The sequence below is a fragment of the Tamandua tetradactyla genome, chromosome 6, assembly GCF_023851605.1.
Source record: "Tamandua tetradactyla isolate mTamTet1 chromosome 6, mTamTet1.pri, whole genome shotgun sequence".
NCBI classification, from domain to species: domain Eukaryota; kingdom Metazoa; phylum Chordata; class Mammalia; order Pilosa; family Myrmecophagidae; genus Tamandua; species Tamandua tetradactyla.
Window position 1 is genome coordinate 130,276,767 of NC_135332.1, and position 25,884 is coordinate 130,302,650.

The window sequence follows — 25,884 nt, forward strand, 5'->3', positions numbered from 1 at the left end:
ATTCAGATTGTGGGCTAGGGTAGTCGGAAGCCATCTGTGATTTGATGCCAATCAGTTCTCCCACTGGGACAAGTCCACCCTTTGATGGTACCTGTATATGAATCTATGCTCCTTGGAAGTCTAATTCGCTTTAGGTACTCTGTCAGAGGCATTTTCTGGATTTTGCAACACAACATGCCCTGGTAATGTTCTTCTTTCAGCTTAGCATTGGTTTCTTGTGTTGATGATACAGCTGTGGGCTTTGCTTTATATGGAAGAAAAGACAAAAATATTTTTCAAAGTCAATGATATTTAATGTATTGTCTTTGATAAAATAAAGTAAAATTCCTACTCAGTATTCAGTTAAGGTTGTGTACCTAATGCTTTGTTAGGAGTTGTATGTCCATGGAGAAGGCCATGGCTATAAATTCCCCTCTCAAGAGCAGGGCGTTCTCATGGTCTTCTATAAAAGGGGTTTCGAAGTCCTGAAATAACTTCCCAAGCTTCCAACCGGTAATGGAAGCCAGGTTAGCAAAAGCCAACATGTTTACAATGTGAAATCAGATGATCTTTCTTTGTCCTCCTGATCCAGGTTTACCCTGTTTTATTTAATTCAGATCTACTCTAGTATATTTTTACTGCATAGGATCAAGTTAGCTTATTGAGTAGAAAGCTTGGGTTTCTTGAAATCAGAGTATTTGAGAATCTTCCCCTCTCAGGCAGATGAGATAAAACCTTCATGACTTTTGAAATAGTGACATTTATGAAAATATCCAGGTAAGGAAGACACTGAAATTTCGAAATACACACCAGGCTTAAAGATCACTATAAAGTATCATGTAGGATTTACGTGTAGGATATTTTAAAATCTATGCTTGATTCTTACATATTTTGGAGCATAAACAGCCAATGCTTAGATTTACATTGATCAGAAATATTACAAATGCACAATGTTCTGTAGGTTTTAGTTTCCAACATTAGCCTCACATTATATCCTTAACTTATAGGTAAGTAAAACTCAATTTTTTCTCTTCAATATTTATTTATCAAAGTATAATGACTCTATGATTTGTTTTAGCTTCTTCTCTTTGCAAAGAAGCTATTATACATCCATAGTTTATTTTTAAAATCTCACTTCATTTACATAGAATTATAAAGAAAACCTCAAATCTATCCAATTCCACCACATATAATTAACAATTTGGTTTTTATTTATTAAACAATCTTTCTGCTGTTATTTTTCTATGTGCATGTAAACATATTACATAGATGCAATCATAATATGTATCATTTTGTGAAATATTTCATTTTGTGAAATCAGATGAAATTTCACAAATTCATTTGGCAATTATTAAGGAGGTTTGATAATATTCCTAAATTTTTCCATGCTATTTGTCCATCATCCTATCTGACTCCTCTATTGATGTCCTTTACTCAATGGTATATGTAGCTCTTTGTATATTATCGGTATTCTTTTTTTTTTTTTTTTTTTGGTGATACTTCTGTTTTATTTTACTGTACCTATACAGACCTGTGTACTAGGTCTCATATAGTTTGAAACCCATTATTCTTTTTTTTAAAAATTTATTTATTAATTAAAAAATTAAGAAACCAAATAAAACATCAAGATATATAATCAGTAATTCACGATATCATCACTTAGTTGCATATTCATCATTTCTTAGAACATTTGCATTAATTCAGAAAAAGAAATAAAAAGACAATAGAAAAAGAAATAAAATGAACACAGGAAAGGAAAAAAAAAAGATTATACCTACCATACCCCTTACCCCTCGCTTTCATTGATCAGTAGCCTTTCAAACTAAATTTATTTTAGCATTTGTTCCCCCTATTATTTATTTTTATTCCATATGTTCTACTCCTTTGTTGACAAGGTAGATAAAAGGAGCATCAGACACAAGGTTTTCACAATCACACAGTAACACTGTGAAAGCTATATCATTATTCAATCAACCTCAAGAAACATGGCTACTGGAACACAGCTCTACATTTTCAGGCAGTTCCCTCCAGCCTCTCCATTACATCTTGAATAACAAGATGATATCTACTTGTATTATCAGTATTCTTAATAAATATTTACAGTAAAACTTGCTACAGTAGATGTTGTTGGTGGCCCATGCCTATACCTGTGGCCCACTCAGAGGTCAGTGCAGTGGGCTCTCTGGGTTTGCCTGAGGATTATCTCTGACTGCAGAAGCAGGTCTGCTTGAAGTGTCCCATCAGTTCTTTCAGTAACTAATGAGATAGGAGTGGTGGAATAATATCAGGGAACATCCCCTTTTCTCCTTAGGATATTATTTTTGGTGTGAGCCACAGGTTTTTCAGTGGGATCAAGCCCTGGTTGCCCACATAAGTAATCCATGAATATACCCTTTCTTGGCTTAACTCTCTACTCTGTCTTCTTTTCTCACTCTCACTGTCCTTGTTGGATCACCCTCAAATAAAGTATTTGGACTTAAATTACTGTCATAAAGTCTACTTTTGGGGGAACCCAAATTAAGACATTTATAAAATACATGTTCACTTATAACTTCCTTCTTCTTAGTACCATAAGGCAGTAATGCTCACCAGCTTGGGGGCTGGCTTCTGGAGAGGACATATCTCCGTTTACCAACTTCCTCTTGTAGAGGGCTGTTCTTTGACGCAGCCTTCTCACCAGGTCATGTAGCTGAGCATCAGCATACTCATTTATAACAGGGGCTCCAAGTGGCTTGTTCTTTGGACTAAATGGGGGTAATAAGGCAAAAGAGATGGGGAAATAATGTGAGGAAATAATAAAAGGAGGGATTAGGCCTTTTCACCTTTCTTATATAACCAGGATTATTAATTTTCCCTCCCTAAGATTGTATAGAACAATTCGCATATTAAGTTTGATGGAAATAATGCTAGTGATATATAGTTTTGCCATGGACAAATGAGAATCCATAAACAACAAATGACCATTTGTGACCTTATTGGATCGTGAGGATAGTGATTCCACATTAAATTGAATCACCAGAAGGAAAAAGCTATACCTGCTATCGGTGGCAGAATCCTAAAATGTCCCACATGATTTTTCCACTCCCAGTTGGACATGTCCTGCAAAACCCCAGGAACTATGGATATTGTGTTTACTACCATGATTAACTTATGTCATATGGCCCAGATGATTTAAGACAAGCACCTGGATAGGCCTGATCTAATCACTTGGGTCATCTAAAAGCAGAGATTTTCCACATGATGACAGAGGAGGAAATTAGAGATCTGAAGTGCATGGGGAAATTCAACTCAGGAGAAATTCAAAGAAGAAGGGGGGACCATGTGCACGTAGCTGTAGGAACCAAGAGCAATCCTTTTTCTGACCGATAGTGAGGAAACAAGATCTCGTTCCTACAATCACAAGGAACTGAATTGATTATACCAACGACCTGAACGAGCTTGGAGGTAGACTCTTCTTCAGAACTAAGAGCCTAGCCTGGTGTCTTGGTTTTGATCTTCTGAGATCTCAGGCAGAGTACTCAGCCAAATCCACCTAGACTTCCCATCTATTGGACTGTGAAATTATAAATGGGTGCTGTTTTAAGTTGCTAAGTTTGTTATGACTTATGCAGCAAGAAAAAATATATAGCTGGGAGTACATTATGAACTTCTCTTCTGAAAGAGCATACACAGTAGGACAGTATACTTCATAAAGGTCAGAGTCTCCTCACATGTTTTCCTCACAACTATCATTCTCTCCCTTCTGAGTGTAGACCTGGCCCATGTAGCCTTGGCCATTCCTGTCTCCTCACAGTCATCATTTCCTTTTCCATCTCCCTTCCAAACTGGAACCTATGGGGTTCACATTGGAACGGGATAACGTGTAGAACCCATCTAAAGAGAATCCTAGTATGTATGAACCCACCCAATTATCACTAACCCCACTTGGCTTATGAATATATCAGGTCTATAATTTCTATCATGAGTGTCCAGATTCATGAAGTTGCCACTAATATAAACAGGAATCAAAAAGCAGATGTTTCTATGTGGAGGGTGCATGGAAACCATATTCTGCTTTGTGTATGTTCATTTCATGGTGTTTGGAAGACATTGTGTGATAGAACTCTATATGTGACACCCAGGAGACATTCAGAAATGCAGTTCTGAAGATAGGCTCTCAGATGTCCTCCGTGTATATAAATATTTGAAGTGATATATGTGGATAGTGTCATCATAGATTGTGAAGTTCTCAAGGTCAGGAACTATGACTTACCCATATAATCCACAAGACCTGAGACAAAGTAGGTTTTTAATAAATACCAATAAATAAGCCCATAACTTCCAATCTCTTGTTTGATTTATTTGATAAATGTCTCAATGCTGTAAAAAAAATAAATAAAAAATGAAGTTGAAGTTTCTTGGATCATAAACTATAAAGTCAGGATTTTCAAAAGGTTAAAATGGATAAATCAAGACCAAAGGCTAAGGAGACTATTTTTACTTCTCTATAATTATCTATAAGCCCTAATTGATAATTGCCAATTGATCATACCAGTATGTACTGCGCAAACCTACTTCATGGTAAAAATGCTGAAAACCACATTAGAAAGCATACCAGCACTATACATAAATAAATACATATATATGCAATCATACACATTATATAGGTCTACATTATATTTATATACTTTCAACCATGATAGATTTTTCTTTTCATATTTGCTGACCATTAATATGTTTGTCTATTTCATCATTTTCCCCTTAGCTTCTCTTTCTTTTATTATTATTTTTTTGTATGTTGTATGGCAGGGTCACATTTCATTCTTTCTCCATGTGGGTATCCAGTTATGGCAGCACCATTTGTTGAATTTTTTTGTTTGTTTGCTTGTTTGTTTTTTTGGGGGGAGAGGAGGGGGGAAAGTGCATGGGCCAGGAATCAAACCCAGGTCTCCTACATGGAAGGCGAGAATTCTACCCCTGAATTACCCTTGCATCCCCTGTCCCCTAGCTTCTTTTGTAATATTTACTCTTCTTCTCCCCCACCTACATACTTACAGATGTTACTAATGTAATTTTCTTGAGGTAATTTTGTAAAGGAACAGAAAAAGGATATGAAACAGAAAAATTGAGTTGAATAAATATATATTACATGAAATAAAGAAAAAAAACGAACGGGTTAGAAGATGAAATCAATGAATGTACCTTATTTGTTGTGCTTCACTGAGCTATATTTGATATTTCTAGTTAATATTACTTGCTTGATGAAAGATTTGTAAATAGCATAAATATTTTATAAATTTTGATAAGCAATTAAATAGAGAAAGAAAATCATATTGGATAGTCATGTCTTATGAGATGAGTGACAGTTTTAAAACTGGTTTATATATTAAGAATTAGTTATTGTTAGAATGAAATTTATTCCTATTTTTGATTAAGGTATAAGGAAAATATTTACCTAAAAGTGTAGATAAAAAGAATAGAATTATATTACTGTGGTATTCCTGATTCCTTTAAATTCAATCAGAATTACAGGCAAAAAGATCATGTAATTTACATTTGTCCTTTTGTTTGGGGCTGCAGAAGGTTGTGCATTCTAAGGTAATGCACCGCAGTAAGATATATGATGAGTGAGAAGTAGGCTTTTTTTTTGTAAAGTGGAAGAAGGGCCACTGTGAAAGGGGAATGTGATGGAAGCTATATGTACCCCAGAAAAGATCATGTTCTTGAATTTAATCCATTCCTGTGGTGTGGACACATTGTAAGTAGGACCTTTTGATGAGCAGGCCCTTAACTTGAGATGTGAACCACCTCATTCAGGGTGGTTAATCTGCTTGTTGGAGTCCTTTTTAAGAGGATAAAAGACAGAAGACACAGAAAAGAGCCCTAGAGAAGCTGAGAGACAACGATGCACCCAGAAGCTCAAAGGAGAAACCACTGAAGCCAGAAGCTGGAAGCAACGAAACCCAAGAAGGGAGAGTCTGGCAGATGTCACTGTATAGCTACATGTGTAGCCATGTGACAGGAGTTGAGGATTGACGGTAACTGGTCTTCAGGGAGAAGGTATTGTCCTGTCGATGCCTTGATTTGGACATTTTCTTAGCCTCAGAACTGTAACTTGTAAGCTAATAAATCCCCATTGTAAAAGCCAACCCATTTCTGGTATATTTTATTTCATCAGCTTTAACAAACTAAAACAGGGAGGTAGTACTGAAAAAGCTTTTGGCATGCAGGTATATCCTCAGGGAGATCAGTTTTAAGAAAGAATACACAAATAAGATGAGAAACTGGAAATGGATTTTTTTTTTGACATGGGCAGGCTCCGGGAACCAAACCTGGGTCTTCGGCTTGGCAGGTGAGAACTCTGCTGCTGAGCCTCTGTTGCCCGCCAGAAATGGATTTTTAAAAATAGATTTTTAGGGGGTGCATGGGGGTGATTCAGTGGTAGAATGCTCGCTTTCCATGTGGGAGACCTGGGTTCGATTCCCAGACCATGCATCCCCCCCCAAAAACAAGCAAACAAACAAAGAAAAAGATTTTTAAACTCTCTATTTATAAGGTTCTTGGAAGGTTTTATGCATGCCCAGGAATACATGTTCCCTAGTTTAAGGTGGCAGCTTTTGTATAATATAAAGGATGACTAATTTTGATGGGGGACAGTCAAAATGGATGGGTGGTAGTCAGGAACGAGGTCACAGTGAAGGTGTTATTTGAGTTGAGCCTTGAAGGATGACTGGAACTTTGACTGATAATGTAAACAAAAAGTATTCAAAGCAAAGGAAATGGCCTGAGAAAAGATGTATTGCTTGACTGCCTTGTAGAGCACATGAGAGTCACTCCTTCCAAAATAAAGGTTCAATCATTTTAACATAGTATATCACATCACCTATAATTTGACTTAAAAGGCCTAATTGAGGCCAGTGAGGAGCCATTACAGAATTCTAAGCAAAAGAAGGACAGGGTTAGTAATGTGTTTTAGAAAAATAATTGAAAAAACAAAAACAGGATTCTTAGTTGTATTGAGGAAGGATGGCTTTGTTCTAGTTTGCTAGCTGCCAGAATGCAATATACCAGAAATGAAATGATTTTTTAAAAAGGGGAATTTGATAAGTTACAAGTTTACAGTTCTAAGGCCATGAAAATGTCCCAATTAAAGCAAATCTATAGAAATGTCCAATCTAAGGCATCCAGAGAAAGATACTTTGATTTAAGAAGGCCGATGAAGTTCAGAGTCTCTCTCTCAAGTTGAAAGACACAAGGCAAACATGGTCAGGGTTTCTCTCTCATCTAGAAAGGTATATGCAAACAGGACATCAACAGCTTCCTCGACAGCTCCCTGGGAGGCGTTTTATTTCTTCATCTCCAAAAGTTACTGGCTGGTGGACTCTGTGCTTCGCGTGGCTATGTCGTCCTCTGCTCACTCAGTATCTTGTGGCTTTATCTCCTGTTGTTCTCTAGCTTATTCCAAAGTGCTTCTTCATTTAAAGGATTCCAGTAAAACCAACCAAGACCACCTGGAATGGGTGGCGACACATCTCCACCTAATCAAGTTTAATACCCACATTTGATTGAGTCACATCTCCATGGAGATAAACTAATTAAAGTTTTCAACATAAGGTACTGAATAGGGATTAGAAGAAACCGTTGCTCCCACAAGGTTGATTAGGATTAAAACATGGCTTTTCTAGGGTATATAAACCTTTCCAAACTGGCACAGGCTTGAAGAAGGGAGAGAATCAAGTTAGAATGTGTGGGTTAATGTGACAATATGAAATTTCTAGTTTGGTCTGTGAGGTGGATAATTGTGATACTAACTCTGATGAAGTCATAAGTTGTAAAAGAAAGACAAAAACACTTAGTTTAGTATATTGAAACTTCAAATGTACATTAAGAATCAAGGTGTAGAAATAGAGCAAATGACATTTGTGTCTGGAAATCAGAGAAAGGACCAAGCTAGAAATGTCAAACTAGGAATCACCTCTCTAGAGATGATGGTGGGGGAATTATGCAGTGCATGGGGTTACATGTGAAAGCCTGCATATAACAAGAAAAGATTGGAAGGTCAGAATCTTGGATTTTGCTCACATTTAAGGAGTAGCATAAGGAAAGGAACTGAGAAGCAGCAATTAGAGAGGTAGATTTAAGGGAGAAAAATGTCACAAAATCATGGAAGAAAGAGTTTGAAAAAGGAGGTCAGAGGTGCTTCATTTGTATGCAAAGTGAGTAGGATGGGGCTTAGAGTAAGGTTTTAGTTTTAGTAAGTAGGGTTTCATTTATAATACTTAAGAAAATTGGTTAGGGAAAGTATAATGCCATCACATTTTGCCCTCCCTACCCCATTTGTCTTTTTTTTTTTTTTTTAACATGGGCAGGCACCGGGAATCAAACCCGGGTCCTCTGGCATGGCAGGCAAGCATTCTTGCCTGCTGAGCCACCGTGGCCTGCCCACCCCCCCCCCCCCCAATTGTCTTAACAAGTGTTTTGTGAAAAAATACTTCTAATCTACTTATATTCCCTAAGTAATATTTTGGATTTTCATTCATTCTTTCTTTCTCAAACTCATTTAAAAGTAGAATTTACTTCTTCTAATAAAATCTTCTTGAGTGAACTTTGGCTTTTGCAAACTTTATTTTGTCAGATTTCTCCAATATTTCCTGATTTACTTCATTTTGCAAAAATCCCTATTGGTTAAAGTACTTTAAAATCTGCTATTTCTATCTTGTGGAATAACAGACAAGAATTAGGCAAAGTTATGGTATTACAATTTGGGAATTTTGAGGAGGGAGGAGGGGTTTTTTTTTGCTTTTCATTTGCTGTGTTGAGGCAATAGTTAATGGTAAATTCAGACATTTGTCTTCAAACCTACATATGAAGAAAAGAAACCCGTAATTAGCTTTGAATAAGTGAGCATTTAAAAAAAAAGTAAATTTGTGTGAAAATAATTGAAAATTGCACAAAGTTTGATTTTTTTTTTACCAAAGTATCTGTTAGTTTGTCAAAAACTATACATTTTAAGCAGTATAGCTATTAACTCAACCCAGTCTCACTTCTCTCCCTTCTTACATTCACCCCTAAATAACGTGAAGGCTCTGAGTTATCACATTTTGCTTGTGCATATGGTACTGTTTGTACACACTAGGGTGTACATATGCTTATATGCGTATGTATGATGCATACTTTTCTAAAACTATATTATTCTTGATCTTTCTTGAGACTTAGGTCTCCAGAGCTTACTTCTGTTTCCCTGTCAGTAGTCTGCTCTCTAGGTCTTTTCTTCTGTTAATCTGTAAATGCTGGGGGTTGAGTCCATGATGTTTATTTCTATTGTTAGTGAATCATATTCTAATGGCCCATAAATTTAGTGATACCTAAACCTATGGAAAGCTAAACAATTATTTCAAGGCTAAAATAACCTAAAAATTATAAAAACATTGCCACATAGATCGTGAATTTGTGTTCACAAGACCCACGTGCACACACATATATACACGTTCACATGCAGATGCACAGGGAAGAACAGTCCTTCCCAACTCCAGGGAATGAACAAGAGAATAAAATTTATGAACATTAACATAAAATAGTCACAGTACTAATACATTTTACTTCAATAACATTTTACCTTCTCCCATGGTTTCAAGTCACTTTTGAGAGTAAGGTAAGTAATGCATAAGATGAGTATGTTTTAAAAAAAATAAAAAAAAAAACGATGAGTATTTTTTATCATTTTTTTCTGCATAGGAGCAGACAAAGAGTCAAAGAATGATGACAAATAATTCCTGAAAACTGGTGTGTTGGGGAACTTTTGGGGTACATTATCATTCAACATCTTATTCATTTATTATATATATATAATATATATAAAATATAATATATTTTATATACAATATAAAATATTATATATATATAATATGAAATATATATATATGTATTTTTGGCATGTGCAGGCTCCTGGAATCGAACCCAGTCTCTGGCATGGCAGGCAAGAACTCTGCCACTGAGCCACCATTGCCCGCCCTATTCAGTGTATATTTATTGTGCATTTATTTGTATCAGGAAAGAAAACATACTCTATACTTAGCTTGAAGATTCTTTAGTTAATATTTCTGTCTTTCACTTTATGTATCTTCTAGCATTTGTTCTTACTTCTATGCTTGTTCTGAGAAAATCGATGTTTTCTTTAAGAACTGTTCTATTTGAATGCACACTGCCTTTAGAAAGGAGTAAAGCTGTGTCAAGAAGCAGATGAAAAATTAGATAATACACTGAATGCCATAAATCTGTAGAAAAAACAAAGACAGTGTTTTTAGAAAATCCTCAATATTGGAAAAACAAGATAATGTTAGCCTAAAACCAGGAGATTTGAAACATTTCTGAAAGAAGACACATTGGTTCATGTTAACTCATTTAATTATCACAAATTTTGAGTTGCTCAGAACATGTTGTTATTATTATTAGCATTATTATTAGTATTAGTATAAATATTAGTATGGTTGATGAAGGTGACCACTGCCCAGCACTTAGCGGAGATGCCTGTTGTGAAAAGTGAGGAGGACTCCCCCTTGGAGGGTGTAGGTGCAAGGCAAGGGGCAGAAGGAGCCAAGGCCAACCATGAGCTGATTCCAAAGGAGTGAAGTAGGTTCCCCTCCTTCCTGTCAAACTTGCATCTAGTGGTTGATAAGAGAGGCACCTGCCCCCAGGGGGGAGCAGTGAGAGCGATTCAGACTTGAGAAGCAAAGCTGTGTCCCATGTGGATGAGAAAAATCAGTAGGAATGGGGGATTCTATGCCAGACAATGAGCTAGCGTCATACTCTTTGTTATATTTCTTCCCACAAAAGCTGTGGAAGACATGTAGTAGCATACTAAACAGTGGGATGGGGTGGAGCGAGAGGGGATTTGGTGGGAATGATATTTCCCAGGTGTAGCCAGTAATGTGGTACACATTTAAAAAAGAAAATCAGAACAACTAAAAGTCACTGTGCTTTTAATTATCACCATGTTCTCGTAGTTCTAAACAATGTTGATGATAAAATGCTTATACTCCTGCGCAGACCACATCTACTGCCCTCTTTGTACTCCACTGACCTCTTTACACAGCTTACAGGGAATTTCAAGTACAAAAATGATCACTTAAGCCAAGAATTAACAAGCAGTTGAATAAAGTGAATGCTGTGAGAAGCACTAATGAAAACAAATACCTAAAGTAACAGTTAAAATTGAAAATAATTTTTTAAAATGATTAATATTTTCAGTGAGATAAGAGAGGACATCTAGTTTATATTGACTGGAATAGGTTATTGTGAAAGAGAGCTGTTTAGAGACTTGACGAAAATTTTGATTATCCAAAACAAAACAAAAACTTAAATCAAATGAGATTAGCTAAATTGCAAAACAGATACAACTGCAGAGAGAATTCTCTAGTTGAAGGATTCTCCCAGGAAGCAGCACAGAAGGACAATAATGTGTAAAACTCTGCAGGAAATGGTAAGACAGGATTGAAGGTAAGAAAGGACAGATCTAGAGACTCTACATCTCTCAAAGTATAAATACTCAAAGGGCTGAATAGAGTGAAAAAGAGGTGATAAATGAGTCAAAGAAAATTATAGAGGAACACTCCTCAGAGCTGAAGAAATGTACAAGTCTTCAGATTCAAGGAGGTCACCAAATATGAGCAAGATGAATAAGAAATAACTCAGATCTAGACACTGTGGTAAGTCTCATAATACCCATATTAAAGAGAAAAATCATGAAAGCTTCCAAAGATCAAAAAGCGAACAACCAACTCACCAAAACTAAACAAATGTTAGATTGCCATCAGATTTCTCATGGCAGCATTGGTTACTAGAACTAGGAAGCACTATCTCAAAAATTCTAAGGGAAAAATGAATTTGAACCAAGAATCCAATTTTGAGTTAAACCAGTGTTCTTCATCTAGGCAAAGTGAAGAGATATCAGACATACAATAACTCAGTTTACCTTCCACAAGTCCTCTCTAAAATAATTACTAGAGAATGGCTGTAGGTTGCTGTGGTAGTTAGATTCAGTTGTCAACTTGGCCAGGTGAGCATACCTAGTTCTGTTGGTGTGGACACAAGGCAATGGTACGTGAACCTCATCTGTTGCTAATTACATCTGCAGTCAGCTAGGAGGCGTGTCTGCTGCAATGAGTGACATTTGACTTAATTGGCTGGTGCTTAAATGAGAGAGTGCAACATAGCACAGCCTAAGCAGCTTGGCATTCCTCATCTCAGCCCTTGCTGCTCAGCCCAGGCCTTTGGAGATGCAGAAAGAAGTCACCCTGGGGAAAGTTGTTGGAACCCAGGGGCCTGGAGAGAAGACCAGCAGAGATCACCCTGTGCATTCCATGTAAGAAAGAACCTCAGCTGAAAGTTAGCTGCCTTTCCTCTGAAGAACCATACGTCAACTAAATAAATCCCCTTTTATTGAAAGCCAATCCGTCTCTGGTGTGTTGCATTCTGGCAGCTAGCAAACTAGAACAGTCGCGTTTACTGGACACAGACTCTGAGATGGAGATTTGCATGTAGCAGGTTTTTAGGGAGTGTTTGAGGAACAACTGTAAGGGAATAGGAGAAGCAGGGTTATGCAGAGGAGAAGGTAAACTGTGATGTAGTTGCAAGAAAAGCTTCTGCACACCACATGGGGAGCTTTGGGTGAAGGAGAGCCTTCTAGAGTTGTCCCAAGGTGAGGCAACTGAACTCCTTATAGGAGTTATACTCCTGCAGAGACAGTCGTTGGATGTGGGCTGCCTCTGGGGAAGTCATTGGCTGTGGGCATAAACTTGGTGAGGCAGCTCCTTGGCTGAAAGTGATTCTTGGAGAGGGACTCAACTTCATCTTCAAGCCATTAGAAGAAAACTGCCCCGACACTGTGAAAGTGAGTGCCTCGACTCTGAAGGGGAATGGTGGTGGCCCTCCACAGTACCCGTTACAGGAGTAGACACCTGAAGAATGAAAAATGGATCCAAGTGTAGTAGTTGCAATGGAAGGAACTGCACTCAGTTCAGTGGAGAAAATACCAAAACCTCTCATTACACTTAGATACTTTTATTTATTTATTTTTTGGGGGGTGCATGGTCTGGGAATGGAATCCGGGTATGCCGCATGCAAGGCGAACATTCTACCACTGAACCACTGTGCACTGATACTTTTAATTTTAAACAAAAATTGAACTAGAATTAAAATTCCATATTCTTAAAATGTAAAGTACCTGGGGATGAAGGAGGATGTTTTGGAAGTAGGAAATGCATGCACAATAAATCTGTTGCCTTTTTTGGGAAAGGATATAGATATTACAGAAGAAAAAAATTGTTCTCTTAGGCAAAGACTCTTCTTTGGCCATAGCGATGAGCAACCTCTGGAACTGGTTTTAAAACTTTCATAAGAAATGACAATGCTGTTTCAGGAGCGCACCAGTCAGTGGCAGTCTCACTTCCGTGGACACACTTCCAAAAGTCAGCCAATCAGTGACAGTTTCATGGGAGCAACCTCTTCCAGAGCTAAAGGCCATCCTATCCCCTAACTCTCTCTCTTTTGAAAATCTTCTTGTCCTTGAACTCTGTGCTGCCAAAAACCTGCATAAGATCAGCTCTCTACATTGCTTAGAGATACTTTTTCTTCCAAGCACAGCTTTCCCTTGCTGAGCAAGAAGTAAATTCAGTTTTTCTTTCAAATGTTGAGTGTTGGCCTCTTCCTTCAGTACAAGGAATACAATTTAAAAGGCAAAAAGGTATAAAAAGGGGAAACAAATGAAAGAGTTGGGATTTTTCTATGTAAAACCTAGAGCTCAGATGAAAACTATATTGGGAAATTCAGTTGAGGTCTTGAGGCTGAAGTAGAGCTTCTGAACTTTTTTCTGAATCTGTGAAGTGATCCATGTCCAGTTTGCATTTGCTGCCTGGGAGAAAAACCACCCAAGAGAAGGGCTGAGGCTTAGATTCCAGTCTCTAAGGCATAGTGACGCCAATTACTGCTAAAACATGCCTGTGAGTGTCCTGAGTTCTGTCCAGTCAGATTAGCAACCTCTCGCCCATGAGTACATTGGGAGTGAGAAAGGGAATAGAAAGAGAGAGGCAAGTCTGACAGGAGGAGTGGAGAAATATCTCAATTCCCCACAACAGATGTCATACCCCAAGGCAGATTTGTCTGAAGAGGCCTGGCCTTGGCAGCAGCGTGAGTGGCTGTGGCCTGAGGAAGAAAGCAGAAGTCTGGGGGGTGGGAGGAGGGGGGCAGCCAAGACTTCTAAGAAAGCAAAATCACACAGGGGCCTTGAATAAACCAGCAATTACACAGAATGCAATCTCAGGGGCCTTGGATAAACCAGCAATTACACAGAATGAAATCACAGGGGCCTTGGATAAACCAGCAATTACACAGAATGCAATCTCAGGGCCCTCGGATGAACAAACAATTACACAGAATGAAATCACTCTAGGGAAATAGCAAGAAGTCAGGGTGCTGACCATCAGACATGTGGAACAAGGGTCAAGATTCTGATCACGGGGTACAGGATTGTAGAACAGAAGTCTGTACTCTGGTGGCCTATGTGCGGTGTGGTCAGCCTTTAGACCCCGGAAACACCAGATTCCCATTTCCTGCCCATCTAGAAATTATGTGGTTTAGTGTATGGCTGGGTAAAGTTCTGGGGTAGATTCTTTCTTAAGAATGAAAATGGTATATGGTTATCAGGAATACAGTTCCATGATTAGAAAATGTTTGCACAGTTTTTTGTCTTTGAAAACAGAGATGAAGCCTTGATTTATATTTCAGGTAAAGAATTTACAGCACCTAATAAAGAAAGAATGCAGAATGAATATTCACTTTGATGTTAAAATAATGGAGGAGGGTATATATTTGAGGACTACACTGAGAACCAAATTAGTGGCTTCTTTTCCTCCTTCTTCTAAACAAAGGGCAGGGAAATGGTATTGTGTTGATCTGAACCACTAAACAGCCAAACTAAGCATGTTGAAGAAGGGGGCTGAGCAATATATAAAATGTTAATATTTTTTGACCTTTGTACCACTAAACGAAAGGATGAAGAAGGATCTCTTAGAAGTAGGTTAATAGAGAGCAAGATGAAATTAAACAAGTTGCTGTTAGCTGCTGAAATCAAATGGAAGACTGTACCAGTAGTCTAGCTCCACATAGAATCTTTCCTTGAAATGCAAGCAGACAGCAATAACTTTTCCTACTTGCTTTACTAGTTATAATTTCATGAAGGAGTTTGTCCTGGCTGGGTCACTACTATAGTCCTGATTGCTGCCATTTATCTACCACTGGGGACAAACTTGCAGGATATTCATGTCACCATTGAAAATGCACCAATTGATTTTTGATAAAGGTGTAGAAGCAATTCAATGGAGAAAACACAGTCTTTTCAACAAACAGTGCTGGAACAATTGAACATTCATAGACACAAAAATGGACCTTTACCTAAACCTCATATACTTTATACAAAAATGAACTCAAAATGGATCATGGATGTGAATATAAAACATAAAACTATAAAACTCTGGGTAGTTAGTTTCAGGTGTCAACTTGGCCAAGTGAAGGTGCCTAGTTCTATTTCTGTGGACATGAGCCAATGGCATGTGAAGCTCATCTGTTGCTGATTACACCTGCAGTCAGCTAGGAGGTGTGCCTGCTGCAATGAATGATGTTTGATTTAATTGGCTGGTGCTTAAATAAGAGAGCTGAAAGTAGCACAGCCCAAACAGCTCAGCATGGCTCATCTCAGCACTCCCAGTTCAGTCCAGACCTTTGGAGATGCAGAAAGGAATCATCCCAGGGAAAGTTGTTGGAACACAGAGGCCTGGAGAGAAGGCCAGCAGAGATCACCCTGTGGCTTCCCACATAAGAAAAAACCTTAGTTAAACGTTAGCTGCCTTTCCTCTGAGGAACTATATGTTTTTAATGAAATAAATCCCCTTTTATTAAAAGCCAATCCAACTCTTGTATTGCATTCTGGCAGCTAGCAAACTAGAACAAACTCTTAGAAAAAAATAAATTTGGAGAAAATCTTCACAAGGTAAAGAGTTCTTAGAGTCAATGCCAAAAATATGATCCATAAAAGGGAAATTGGTAAATTGGGCATCTTTAAATTAAAACTTTTACTCTGAAAGTCTTTGTTAAGATGATGAAAAGACAAGTCACACACTGGGAGAAAATATGTGCAAACTACATATCCAACGAAGTATCTAGAGTAAATAAAGAACTCTCAAAATTCAACAGTATAAGAATAAACAATCTAATTGGCAAGTGGGCAAGAGACATGAAGAGAGTTTCACCAAATAGGATAAGTAGGTGGCAGATATGCACATGAAAAGATGTTCACAATCATTAGCCAATAGGGGGATGCAAATTAAAAAACAATGAGATGTCATTATACACATTTCAGATAGGATACAATGAAAATAGTGACAATTTCAAATGCTGGTGAGGATTTGGAGATACTGAAACACTCACACATTGCTCATGGTAATGTTAAATGATATAGCCACTCTGGAAAGCAGTTTGGCAGTGTCAAAAACTAAGCATGCAACTGCTATATGACCCAACAATTGTACACCTGAGCATTTACGCAGAGAAATGAAAACTTATGTTCATGCAAAAACCTGTACATGAATGTTCATAGTAATCTTACTTGCAATAGCCCCAACCTGGAAACAAACAACCCAGATATCCTTTAATAGGTGAATGGTTAAACAAATCATGGTATATCTATACCATGGCGTACTTCTCAGCAATGGAAAGGAATGAGTGATTGATACATGCAACAACGTAGATGAATCTCCAAAGAATTGTGTATCGAGTGAAAAGAGTCAGTCACAAGAAGTTATATATTATATAATTCCATTTATATACCATTCTTGAAATGACAAAATTATAGAAATGGAGAACAGAGTAAGTGGTTGCCAGGGGTCTGGGATGGGCCTTGGTGGGGGAGGGGATGTATTTGGGAGGGAGGTGGGTGTGGGTTTAAAAGGACAACAGAAGGGATCCTGCCTATTCTGCAATTTGTGGTGTTGGATATATGAATCTACATGCATGATAAAATTGCACAGAGCCAAACACACACATGCACCCACAAAATGAGTACAAAAAAAAAATCTTGGGAAATCTGAATAAGATGGGTAGATTGTATCAATGTCAATATCTTGATTATGACATTATACTATAGTTTTATAAGATGTTAGCATTGGTGGAAATAGAGTAAAGGGTACACAGGACTTTTATGTATTATTTCCTACAGCTACATGTGAATCTACAATTCTCTTCAGGTGAAAAGTTGAATTAAAAAAAAAAAGAAGCCCCATTATTAAGTGGATGGCAGGCTAAGTCTGAGTTATACCCGTTATGCTCAGGTGGAACCCAGGAGGTCTGTAACCTTGCTATTAAAAGTCTGGTCCACAGACCTGCAACATGGGTATCCCTTTGGGAGCTTGTCAGAAATGGAGAGTATCAGGCCCCACTTCAGACCTCATGAATCAGAATCTGCATTTTAACAAGCTCCTCAGCTAATCTGCATGCTCATTAAAGTTCAAGAGAGATTATTCCATAAAAGGAGTCTTGAGAACTTAAATCTTAAAAATGTTGGTAAAAGCCACACTTTTTCCCACGGCTTATGCACCCTTTCCCCTTTTTGAGGGAAGGGCAAAAGGCACTCATGCTTCTTGATTGCTGTGTCAATATCACACTTGATTCTCATGATGAAATGAGATGAGGTTTATTATATCCCTTTTCAGGTGAATTAATTGAGATCCAGCCTATCTGATTGAAAAGCATGAAAAGAAATCAAAGAAGGTTTAAAACAGGATACGACAGATATGGAAGAGAAAACTGGGACTATTTGGAACTCAATTTTGTTGATCTTTAAAAAGGGAATTTGATTTTAAGAGGCCAGACTATACTTATAATGTATATTGTCTCTTAAAAAAGTATAGAGCATTTCAGAGTATATAAAACGTGACTGGATGAGAATCTAGTCACTTGGGTTCTATTTTAGCAATTATATGCTGGAAGGTGAATTTGTTAATGTTTAAACTGAGTGACACTGAATTGATCTTAGTTTGCTCATCTGTAAGGTAGAAATTACACTGGGGGATGATATGATGAACTCTGGGAAAGCAGTTTTGAATCTTCAAAAGGAAACAGGAAAACCGAGACCACCATATGGATCTATACATACGTTTCCACGGCTTTGCAGAGAGGCAGTCTCTTTTCCTGATGAACACTGTCATCAAATCTTAACAGTCAAAATTACCTGCCATGTCTTGTGCAAATAATTTGTATAGTCTGTCACATACTGTAGTACACTGAATATTCATCTTAAATAACCTACTTTCTGAAGGGTGTAACAGCACGTAGCTGTAAACCTTTGTAAATCATTATGAACATGATTGGGGGAGCTTGCCAATTGGTCTATTTGTCGTCAGCAGAGATCTTGGATGGACATCAGATTTTTATGTAAATCAGGACATCAATAATCATATAAACTGCCTCTGCAACTTGATTCCTCTTAGTGAATGTGACAGACATCCTACTGGCTCTAAGCAAATTGTAAAAGTAATGTGAAAGAGATTATAGCCTTAAAACTTTGCAGAGTCCCTACAGATATGTTCTACTTAATCTGGTGTTTGAGGAAGGGTAATTGTTAACAGACGTGTTGTGTATAGTTTTTGGAAACAGAAATTTGTATTTGGCTTTCTAGCAGTAATTTGGAATCAGGGTGTCCTATAATTGGTAAGTGGCTGGGATTATTCTGATTTTTGCTGTGCTCCCTGCAGTACGAGGTTCTAAACTTCATGTCTGGGTGATATTTAAGTGTGAACGTGATGGCACTGAAAGCAAAACAGTACAACACTATAGCTGGTGATAGGGATATTGTCATTATACTCATTAACAGTTGATATTTTTATTTGCTGGTGTGCAGGGGAGATTCACATCTGAAACTCATACACTTGTTGGTATCTTTTTCAAGAACAAGAATGCAAAATTATGAATTCTAATTTCAGCATAGGGTTTTCAGTGCGGGACCCCCAAAGCTTAAGCTTTATTTGTGTTACAGTAAATCCTCCTCTATATGTGGTAAAGATGCATTCACAACAGCCTGATGTTTAAAAATCCAACATCCACTCATTCACTCAATAAGCACTTATCAGGTTACTTTGATGTATCAAGACTTTGACCTGTAGCTGGGGATATAAAGCCAAAAGACCTTGCTTCCAACGAGCATGCAGTAGAAGAGACCCAAGAATGCAAGCATTATATTATAGGGCCCTGAGTTCCAGGGAGTGGTAGTTAAGTGTTTATGGTCTACCTACTATGAAACTGAAATCAGAGTATGTTAAGAAGATAAATCATATTGCTTTTAAATAATTTAATATTAAAATAAAAAACCCTATGTACTGTGTGACACTCATAATGAGTGATAAGAAAGGAATTGTCATGCAAGGCTTCAAATAGCAAATGGTTCTTGGGATTATTTTGAAGTATAGGTGGGTTTAAATAGTGGAAGGTACCCCACAGGTAAGAGACTGAACAGAAGCATGGAAATATGAATGAGTTTACATCCCAGAGTAGATAAAGAGTGGACCAGTAGAGATATGTTTTGGATATACTTGTATATAAATTTGGTTGTGTGTTATGGAGTCATAATGGAATTAGTGGTGCAGCAAGAAAGTGGGAGGGCTTGTTAGTTGAAGTGTGAGCAAAGTTATAAAGATGTGAAACTACCAAGTTACAGGTCGATTTTTAATTTGGGGGTCATGATTTACCTAAAGATTCTTATATCAGTTTTGAAATTCCATGAACCCCTGAAATTGTGGGTTTTTTGTGTGTACATAATTTTTGGGGGGAGAATATCTCAGTAGATTTTTAGTATATTTTCAAAAGGTAGCACGTATTGCTAGGGAAAAAATGCTAGCAAATACTATTTCTCTTTCCATGGTTTAGAAACTCTTTTCTTCATATAGTCAGACGCTAAACCTTAAATACGAACTATTGTATTCTTATAGCTGCAGTAAGAAATTACCACGAATTTAGTGGCTTAAACAACACATGAATTATCTTACATTTCTGGAGGGCAGAAGTCCCAACTCATTCTCACTGTCTAAATGAGACTAAAGTCAAGGTGTCAGAAGATCTGGTTCCTTCTGGAGGCTCTAGGGGAGAAGCTTGCCTTTGCCTCTGGAGGCTGCCCGCTTTATCTGACTCATGTCCCTTCCTTCCATCTTCAAAGCCAGCAGCATAGCATCATCACATCTTCTTCACTGACTCCACCTCCATGATCCATGACCTACCTCTATGTTTGATCCCTTGCTTCCCTCTTATAAGGACCCCATCTCAAGATGCCTAATTTAATCACACCAGCAAGGTCCCTTTTGCTAGGTAAAATTCCAGAGATTAGGATGTGAACATCTTTGGAAAACCATTATTCATCCTATCACAAATATCAAAAGTTCTGCCTTCAGCCATCAACTTCTGAAGTTTTTATCTGAAAAAAATGCACGCTGTTCTAACAAAAAAGATCAATCCCTTAGAATAATTGTGATTTCGCACTTCTGGCAGTAAACTATAACAATTCATGAGGTCCTTGGAAGGAGAACATTTTTGCTAGCCCTGATACTCTCTTTCCCCTCACTAGTGTTAGGATTATGAGTTAGAAACGGTGGTGGAAATATAGTGATTCCTTGTGGATCAGAATGAATGAGAAGAAAAGGGAGGTAATTTGAGAAGAGTTGTACTATTCTTTTTTTCCAGAGGAAAAAAGGATATGTAGGGCTTTTAGAGTTGTGTTTCAGGGGTCCCATAATTTTCCACTCAAAATAAGATTCTTCTCTACATTATTCAAGAGTGCTACTCATTCATTCTCTCTCTGAAAACTCTCAATTATGGTAGATAATTGTAAGTAGTCCATTTTATGTATGACTAGCTCGAATTATGGGGAAGATTTTTATTGTGAACCAAAGTCAAGCACTTTTAAAATTTCATACATTAGTCCTCAGTTTGTCCTCTGAAACTAAACGTGGCAAACCCAACCTCTCTTCTATTCAGTGGTCAAAATAATCTGAAGAGAACGATTGTGAGTTTTAACTTCCTGGGATACAATGTTACTGAAGATGTTTCATGTGGCATGATATTGAGATCCCTTCAGCATCATCACTTTTCTCTGGACACACTCCAATTTGTTAGAGTCCCTTATAAGAAATGATTCCAGGAAGCAAACAAAATATTGTAGATATATTTATAGTGACAAAAGAGTAGTACTATGCATTCTGTGATCGCATATTTTTTGTTTTAAATTAGTTTGGTCCCAATATTGGTTCACATTGAGTCACTTTACTAAATTGAATCTCCTAATGTTTTTTCATGTGATACTCCTTTGCCCTTTACTCAAGTGACTGATTATCTTAAAATTCCATTCTGCATGTATCTCTGGTAAATTTCAAACAATATTAGAAGTGAACATCATGACTTCCAAAATGTTTTTATCATTGATATCTTACTTGAATCTCACAAAAACTCCACAAAGGAGGCTGCTGAAATGTGATTATCCTCCTTTTGTAGATGAGGAAACTGAGGTTCTAGCAGACCAGGACATTTGTCCAAGTCTATAAGGACAGTAAGTAAAAGAATGAGGACTAGAACAAAGTTTCTTTAATTTAATTTTAATTGTTTCAATCTATATTTGCAGAGTAAGTTCTTTTAAATGTTTTAATCAGATCACAAATATATCAGCTATCTTATTTTGTTCCATCTATGAATTTGGGAGGTGTGATTTTATCATGGTCAGTGACAAAAAATGTTGATTTGCACAGTATAAAAAATAGAGTCTTGTAGCAAGAGTATTTTAACATTGATTCATTTATTAAAATTTGGTGGGTGCATTTGTTCAGCTAGTTATGAATTTACAGGACACAGTTCTCTATATTGTTTGAAAAGATATAAGTGATAGTTGTAGGAGGGTAGGATGTCAGAAAGAGTGTTAAAAAGTTGGGATTTTCAATGTGGAATAGGTGAAAGGAGTGAAGATAAGCTAAAAGAATGTAGCCAAGGAATTCTGTGGATCATAATGGTAAATCCTGAGTACTATGACCTTGGATCACCATGGACCATAGGAAGTTTCAGATTGAGGCAATGAAGATAACCTATCACTTGAAATATTTTCCTCTTCTTCCTTATTTCTTTATCTCTCTTGAATGTTCTCATTCTGAACACTTCCATTCACACACTACCCTCCCCTGCTTCCTGATTACTTTCTTTTATGTGTATGTGAGAGATAATATTATAAATTCCTTAATGTCAGAGAAGAATGAGGCCCCTTATCTACCTGGGCATGTACATTCTCACCTAGATGCTGAGTATATAGTTTGCTTAGCCATTATCAAGTTTTACAAATTAGAGATCAATGATATGGGAGGGAGTTACACCTTTACATTTTGAAGCTAAGAGCATCAACTTTAAATTCCTGTCAATTTACATTTCTTTTCCAAGAATTGTACATTATTATCATATTGGAAATTATAACAGAATTTTAAAATCATTTCCATTATTGACTTAAATTGCTGTAAAAATTGGTAAGTTAGTTATGAATTAATAGACTAATTTTATAATTTATATATTTTAATTATTAATAAACAATAGAATTAGAACTATTAATTCTTTTTTTATTGGAGAAGTTTTGTGCTTATAAAACAATAATGCATAAAATACAGGATTCCTGTAAACCACCCTACCAGAAAACTTGCATTGATGTGGAACCCTTGTATCTATTGATGATAGCACTTTTTCTATAATAGTATCTTTTTAAATGGTAGTAATCTTTGTTACAATTGATGAAAGATCATTAAAATAGTTCACTCTATCACCCATATTTTCCATTAGCTAAATTTCCCCATATGCCACTCTATTACCACCTTGTCATATATTTGTTATAACCCGTGAGAGAACATTCTTATACTTGGTCTATTAACCATAATGTTCAGCATTTACAGTAGTGTTTGCTGTGCTGCACAGTTCGATGTTTTATCTTTTAATTTTTATTCTAGTAATATGCACATCCGAAAGTCTCCTCTTTTAACCACATACACCCCATAGTTAAGTGCTGTTGATTACACTCACGATAATGTGCTACCATCACCTCCATCCATTTCCAAACTTTTACCATCAGCCTACAATTTAAGCAGCAGCTCCCCATTCTCTAACCCTGATCTATTGTGTTAACTTATATTCTGGCTTCTAACTTACCTAGCACATTCCCTCAACATGATGTCTTCGGGGTTCATCCATGTTGTTGCACGTATCAGGACTTCATTCCTTTTTACTGCTGCATAATATTTCATTGTATGTATATACCACATTTGGACATCCTTGTCTTACTCCAGATCTTAGCAGGAAAGCTTTCATTCTTTCACCATTAAGTGTGATGTTAGGTGTGGGTTTTCAGATATGTCTTTTATCATGTTGAGGAAGTTTCCTTCTATTACTGGTTTTAGAAGTATTTTATAAAGAAAGGATGATGGATTTTGTCAAATGTCTTTTCTGTGACAATCGAGATGATTGCATGGCTTTCCTCTTGAGATTAATGTGGTGCATTACATTAATTGATTTTCTCATGTTGACCCACCCTTGCATACCTGTATTAAAATCCACTTGATTATGATGTATATTTCTTTAAATGTGCTGTTGGATTCAACTTGCAGGTATTTTGCTGGGGATTTTTTTGCATCTATATTCATTAGAGAAATTGGTCTGTAATTTTCTTTTCTAATAGGATCTTTATCTGGCTTTGATATTGACGTAATACTGGCCTCATAGAATGAGTTAGAGAGTGTTTCCTCCTTTTCAACTTTTTTGAAAGAGTTTGAGCAGGATTGGTATTAATTCTTGGAATAATTAGTAGAATTCACTTGTGAAGCCATCAGGCCCCAGGCTTTTCTTTTTTGGGAAGCTTTTTTTTTTCAATGTTTTTATTGTCAACCCTTAAATAAGAATACAAACATTCTTGACATACAAACATTCCATACATGGTGTAAAATCAATTGCTCACAATATCATCACATAGTTGTGCACTCATCACCATGATCATTTTTTGAACATTTGCATCTCTCCAGCAAAAGAAATAAAAAAGAAAAAAGAAAAAACTCATTCATACTATACCCCTTACCCCTCCCTCTCATTGACCACTAGTATTTCAGTCTACTCAATTTATAACGTTTGTTCTTTGGGAAGATTTTGATGACTGACTCAATCTCTTTACTTGTAATTTATTTGTTACGATCTCCCATTTCTTCTAGTGTTCATGTAGTTCATGTGTTTCTAGGAATTTCTCCACTTTATCTAAGTTGTCTAATTTTTGGCCTACAGTTGTTCATGGTATCCTCTTACAATCCTTTTTAGTTCTGTGGGGTCAGTAGTAATATCCCCACTTTCATTTCTGATTTTACTTATTTGCACATACTCTTGTTTTGTCTTTGCCAGTCTAGCTAAGGGTTTGTCAATTTTATTGATCTTCTCAAAGAGCCAACTTTTGGTTTCGTTAATTCTCTCTATAGTTTTCTTTTCAAATATTTATAATTGTTTTTTTCAAAATAAATTTAAAACCTAGTATATTGTCTTGGTAAAGAAAATGAGGATTTTGCCATGGTTTTATGACAATAGATGACCTATATATTAAGTTAAAGGCTCCTGATATCTTTTCTTATCTTTTTTGGGGGGCAGCTAGGGAAAATTTTCATATTCGAAAGCCATCACCACTCTAATAAAATTCAGAATAAAAGATCCTTGTCCTCAGTGCTGTAGAGGTTTGCTGCAAATGATAAAAAGACCTTCCGGCTTGGGCTAGGTGTTAAGTCTTGATTTGTGTGTGTGTGTGTGTGTGTGTGTGTGTGTGTGTGTGTGTGTGTAAATGTGTGGTGTTTTCTTCAGAGAAGGAGGTAATCTTAATTCTTTAGGCTTGTTTTTCTGAAAGACCCTTCCAAAACAGATATCTAAAGTTTTATTGTAAAATGACTTGAGCTGTGTGTTCCAAGTTCTGTGTGACATTTTCATACAGCAAAAGATGACACTTGGTAGTTGCATTTATTTAGGATAATGAAAAGAAGCACAGCATTGTCATCATCAACTCTTTTAATGAATAAAACACGATTCTGCTTTTACTAAACTAAAGAGAAAAGCAGTGTAGGAGGGAGGAAATTGGGAGGGGGTGGGGAGTGATATGCATATTACATTAAAGCACTTATTTATTCTCAATTTCATTTATTTCTGCTCTAATCTCTTTTATTTTTTTCTATCTGCTTGCTTTGGGATTAGTTTACTGATCTTTATCTAGTTCCTCCTGGCGTGTACTTAGGTCTTCAATTTTTAGCTCTTTCTTCTTTTTTTAATATAGGGATTTTAGGGCTATAAATTTCCCTCTCAGTGCTGCCTTTGCTGCACCCCATAAATTTTGATATGTTGTGCTCCCATTTCCATTTGTCTCAAGATATTTAATGATTTATCTTGCAATTTTGCTTTGACCCAATGATTGTTTAAGAAGGTGTTATTTAACTTCCATGTATTTGTGAATTTTCCAGTTCTACACCTGTTATTGATTTCCATCTTCATTATATTATGGTCAGAGAAAGAGCTATGCATAATTTCAATCTTTATAAATTAAAAACTGAGACTTGTTTTGTGACCCAACATGTGGTCTATCTAAGAGAATGATCCATGAGTGCTTGAGAAGAATGTATATCCTTCTGTTTTGGGGTGCATTGTCCTGTATATGTCTCTTAGGTTTATTTCATTTATCGTATTATTCAAGTTCTCTGTTTCCTTATTGATCCTGTCTAGATATTCTATCTATTGATGAGAGTGGGGTATTGAAGCCTCCAGCTATTATTGTAGCAATGTCTATTTCTCAACTTCAGT

At 36.8% G+C, this 25,884-nt stretch overlaps 1 protein-coding gene across 1 annotated transcript in view; it reads right to left on the minus strand.

Moving 5' to 3' along the window:
* CNGB3 (cyclic nucleotide gated channel subunit beta 3) overlaps positions 1-25,884 on the minus strand; it is a 153,289-nt gene that overhangs the window by 77,762 nt on the left and 49,643 nt on the right. The window contains exons 4-5 of the mRNA XM_077163224.1: positions 2,569-2,723; positions 92-244 (exon numbers count right to left, since the gene is read on the minus strand). Coding sequence (XP_077019339.1) covers positions 92-244; positions 2,569-2,723 — 308 coding nt within the window. The remainder of the gene's footprint in view (positions 1-91; positions 245-2,568; positions 2,724-25,884) is intronic.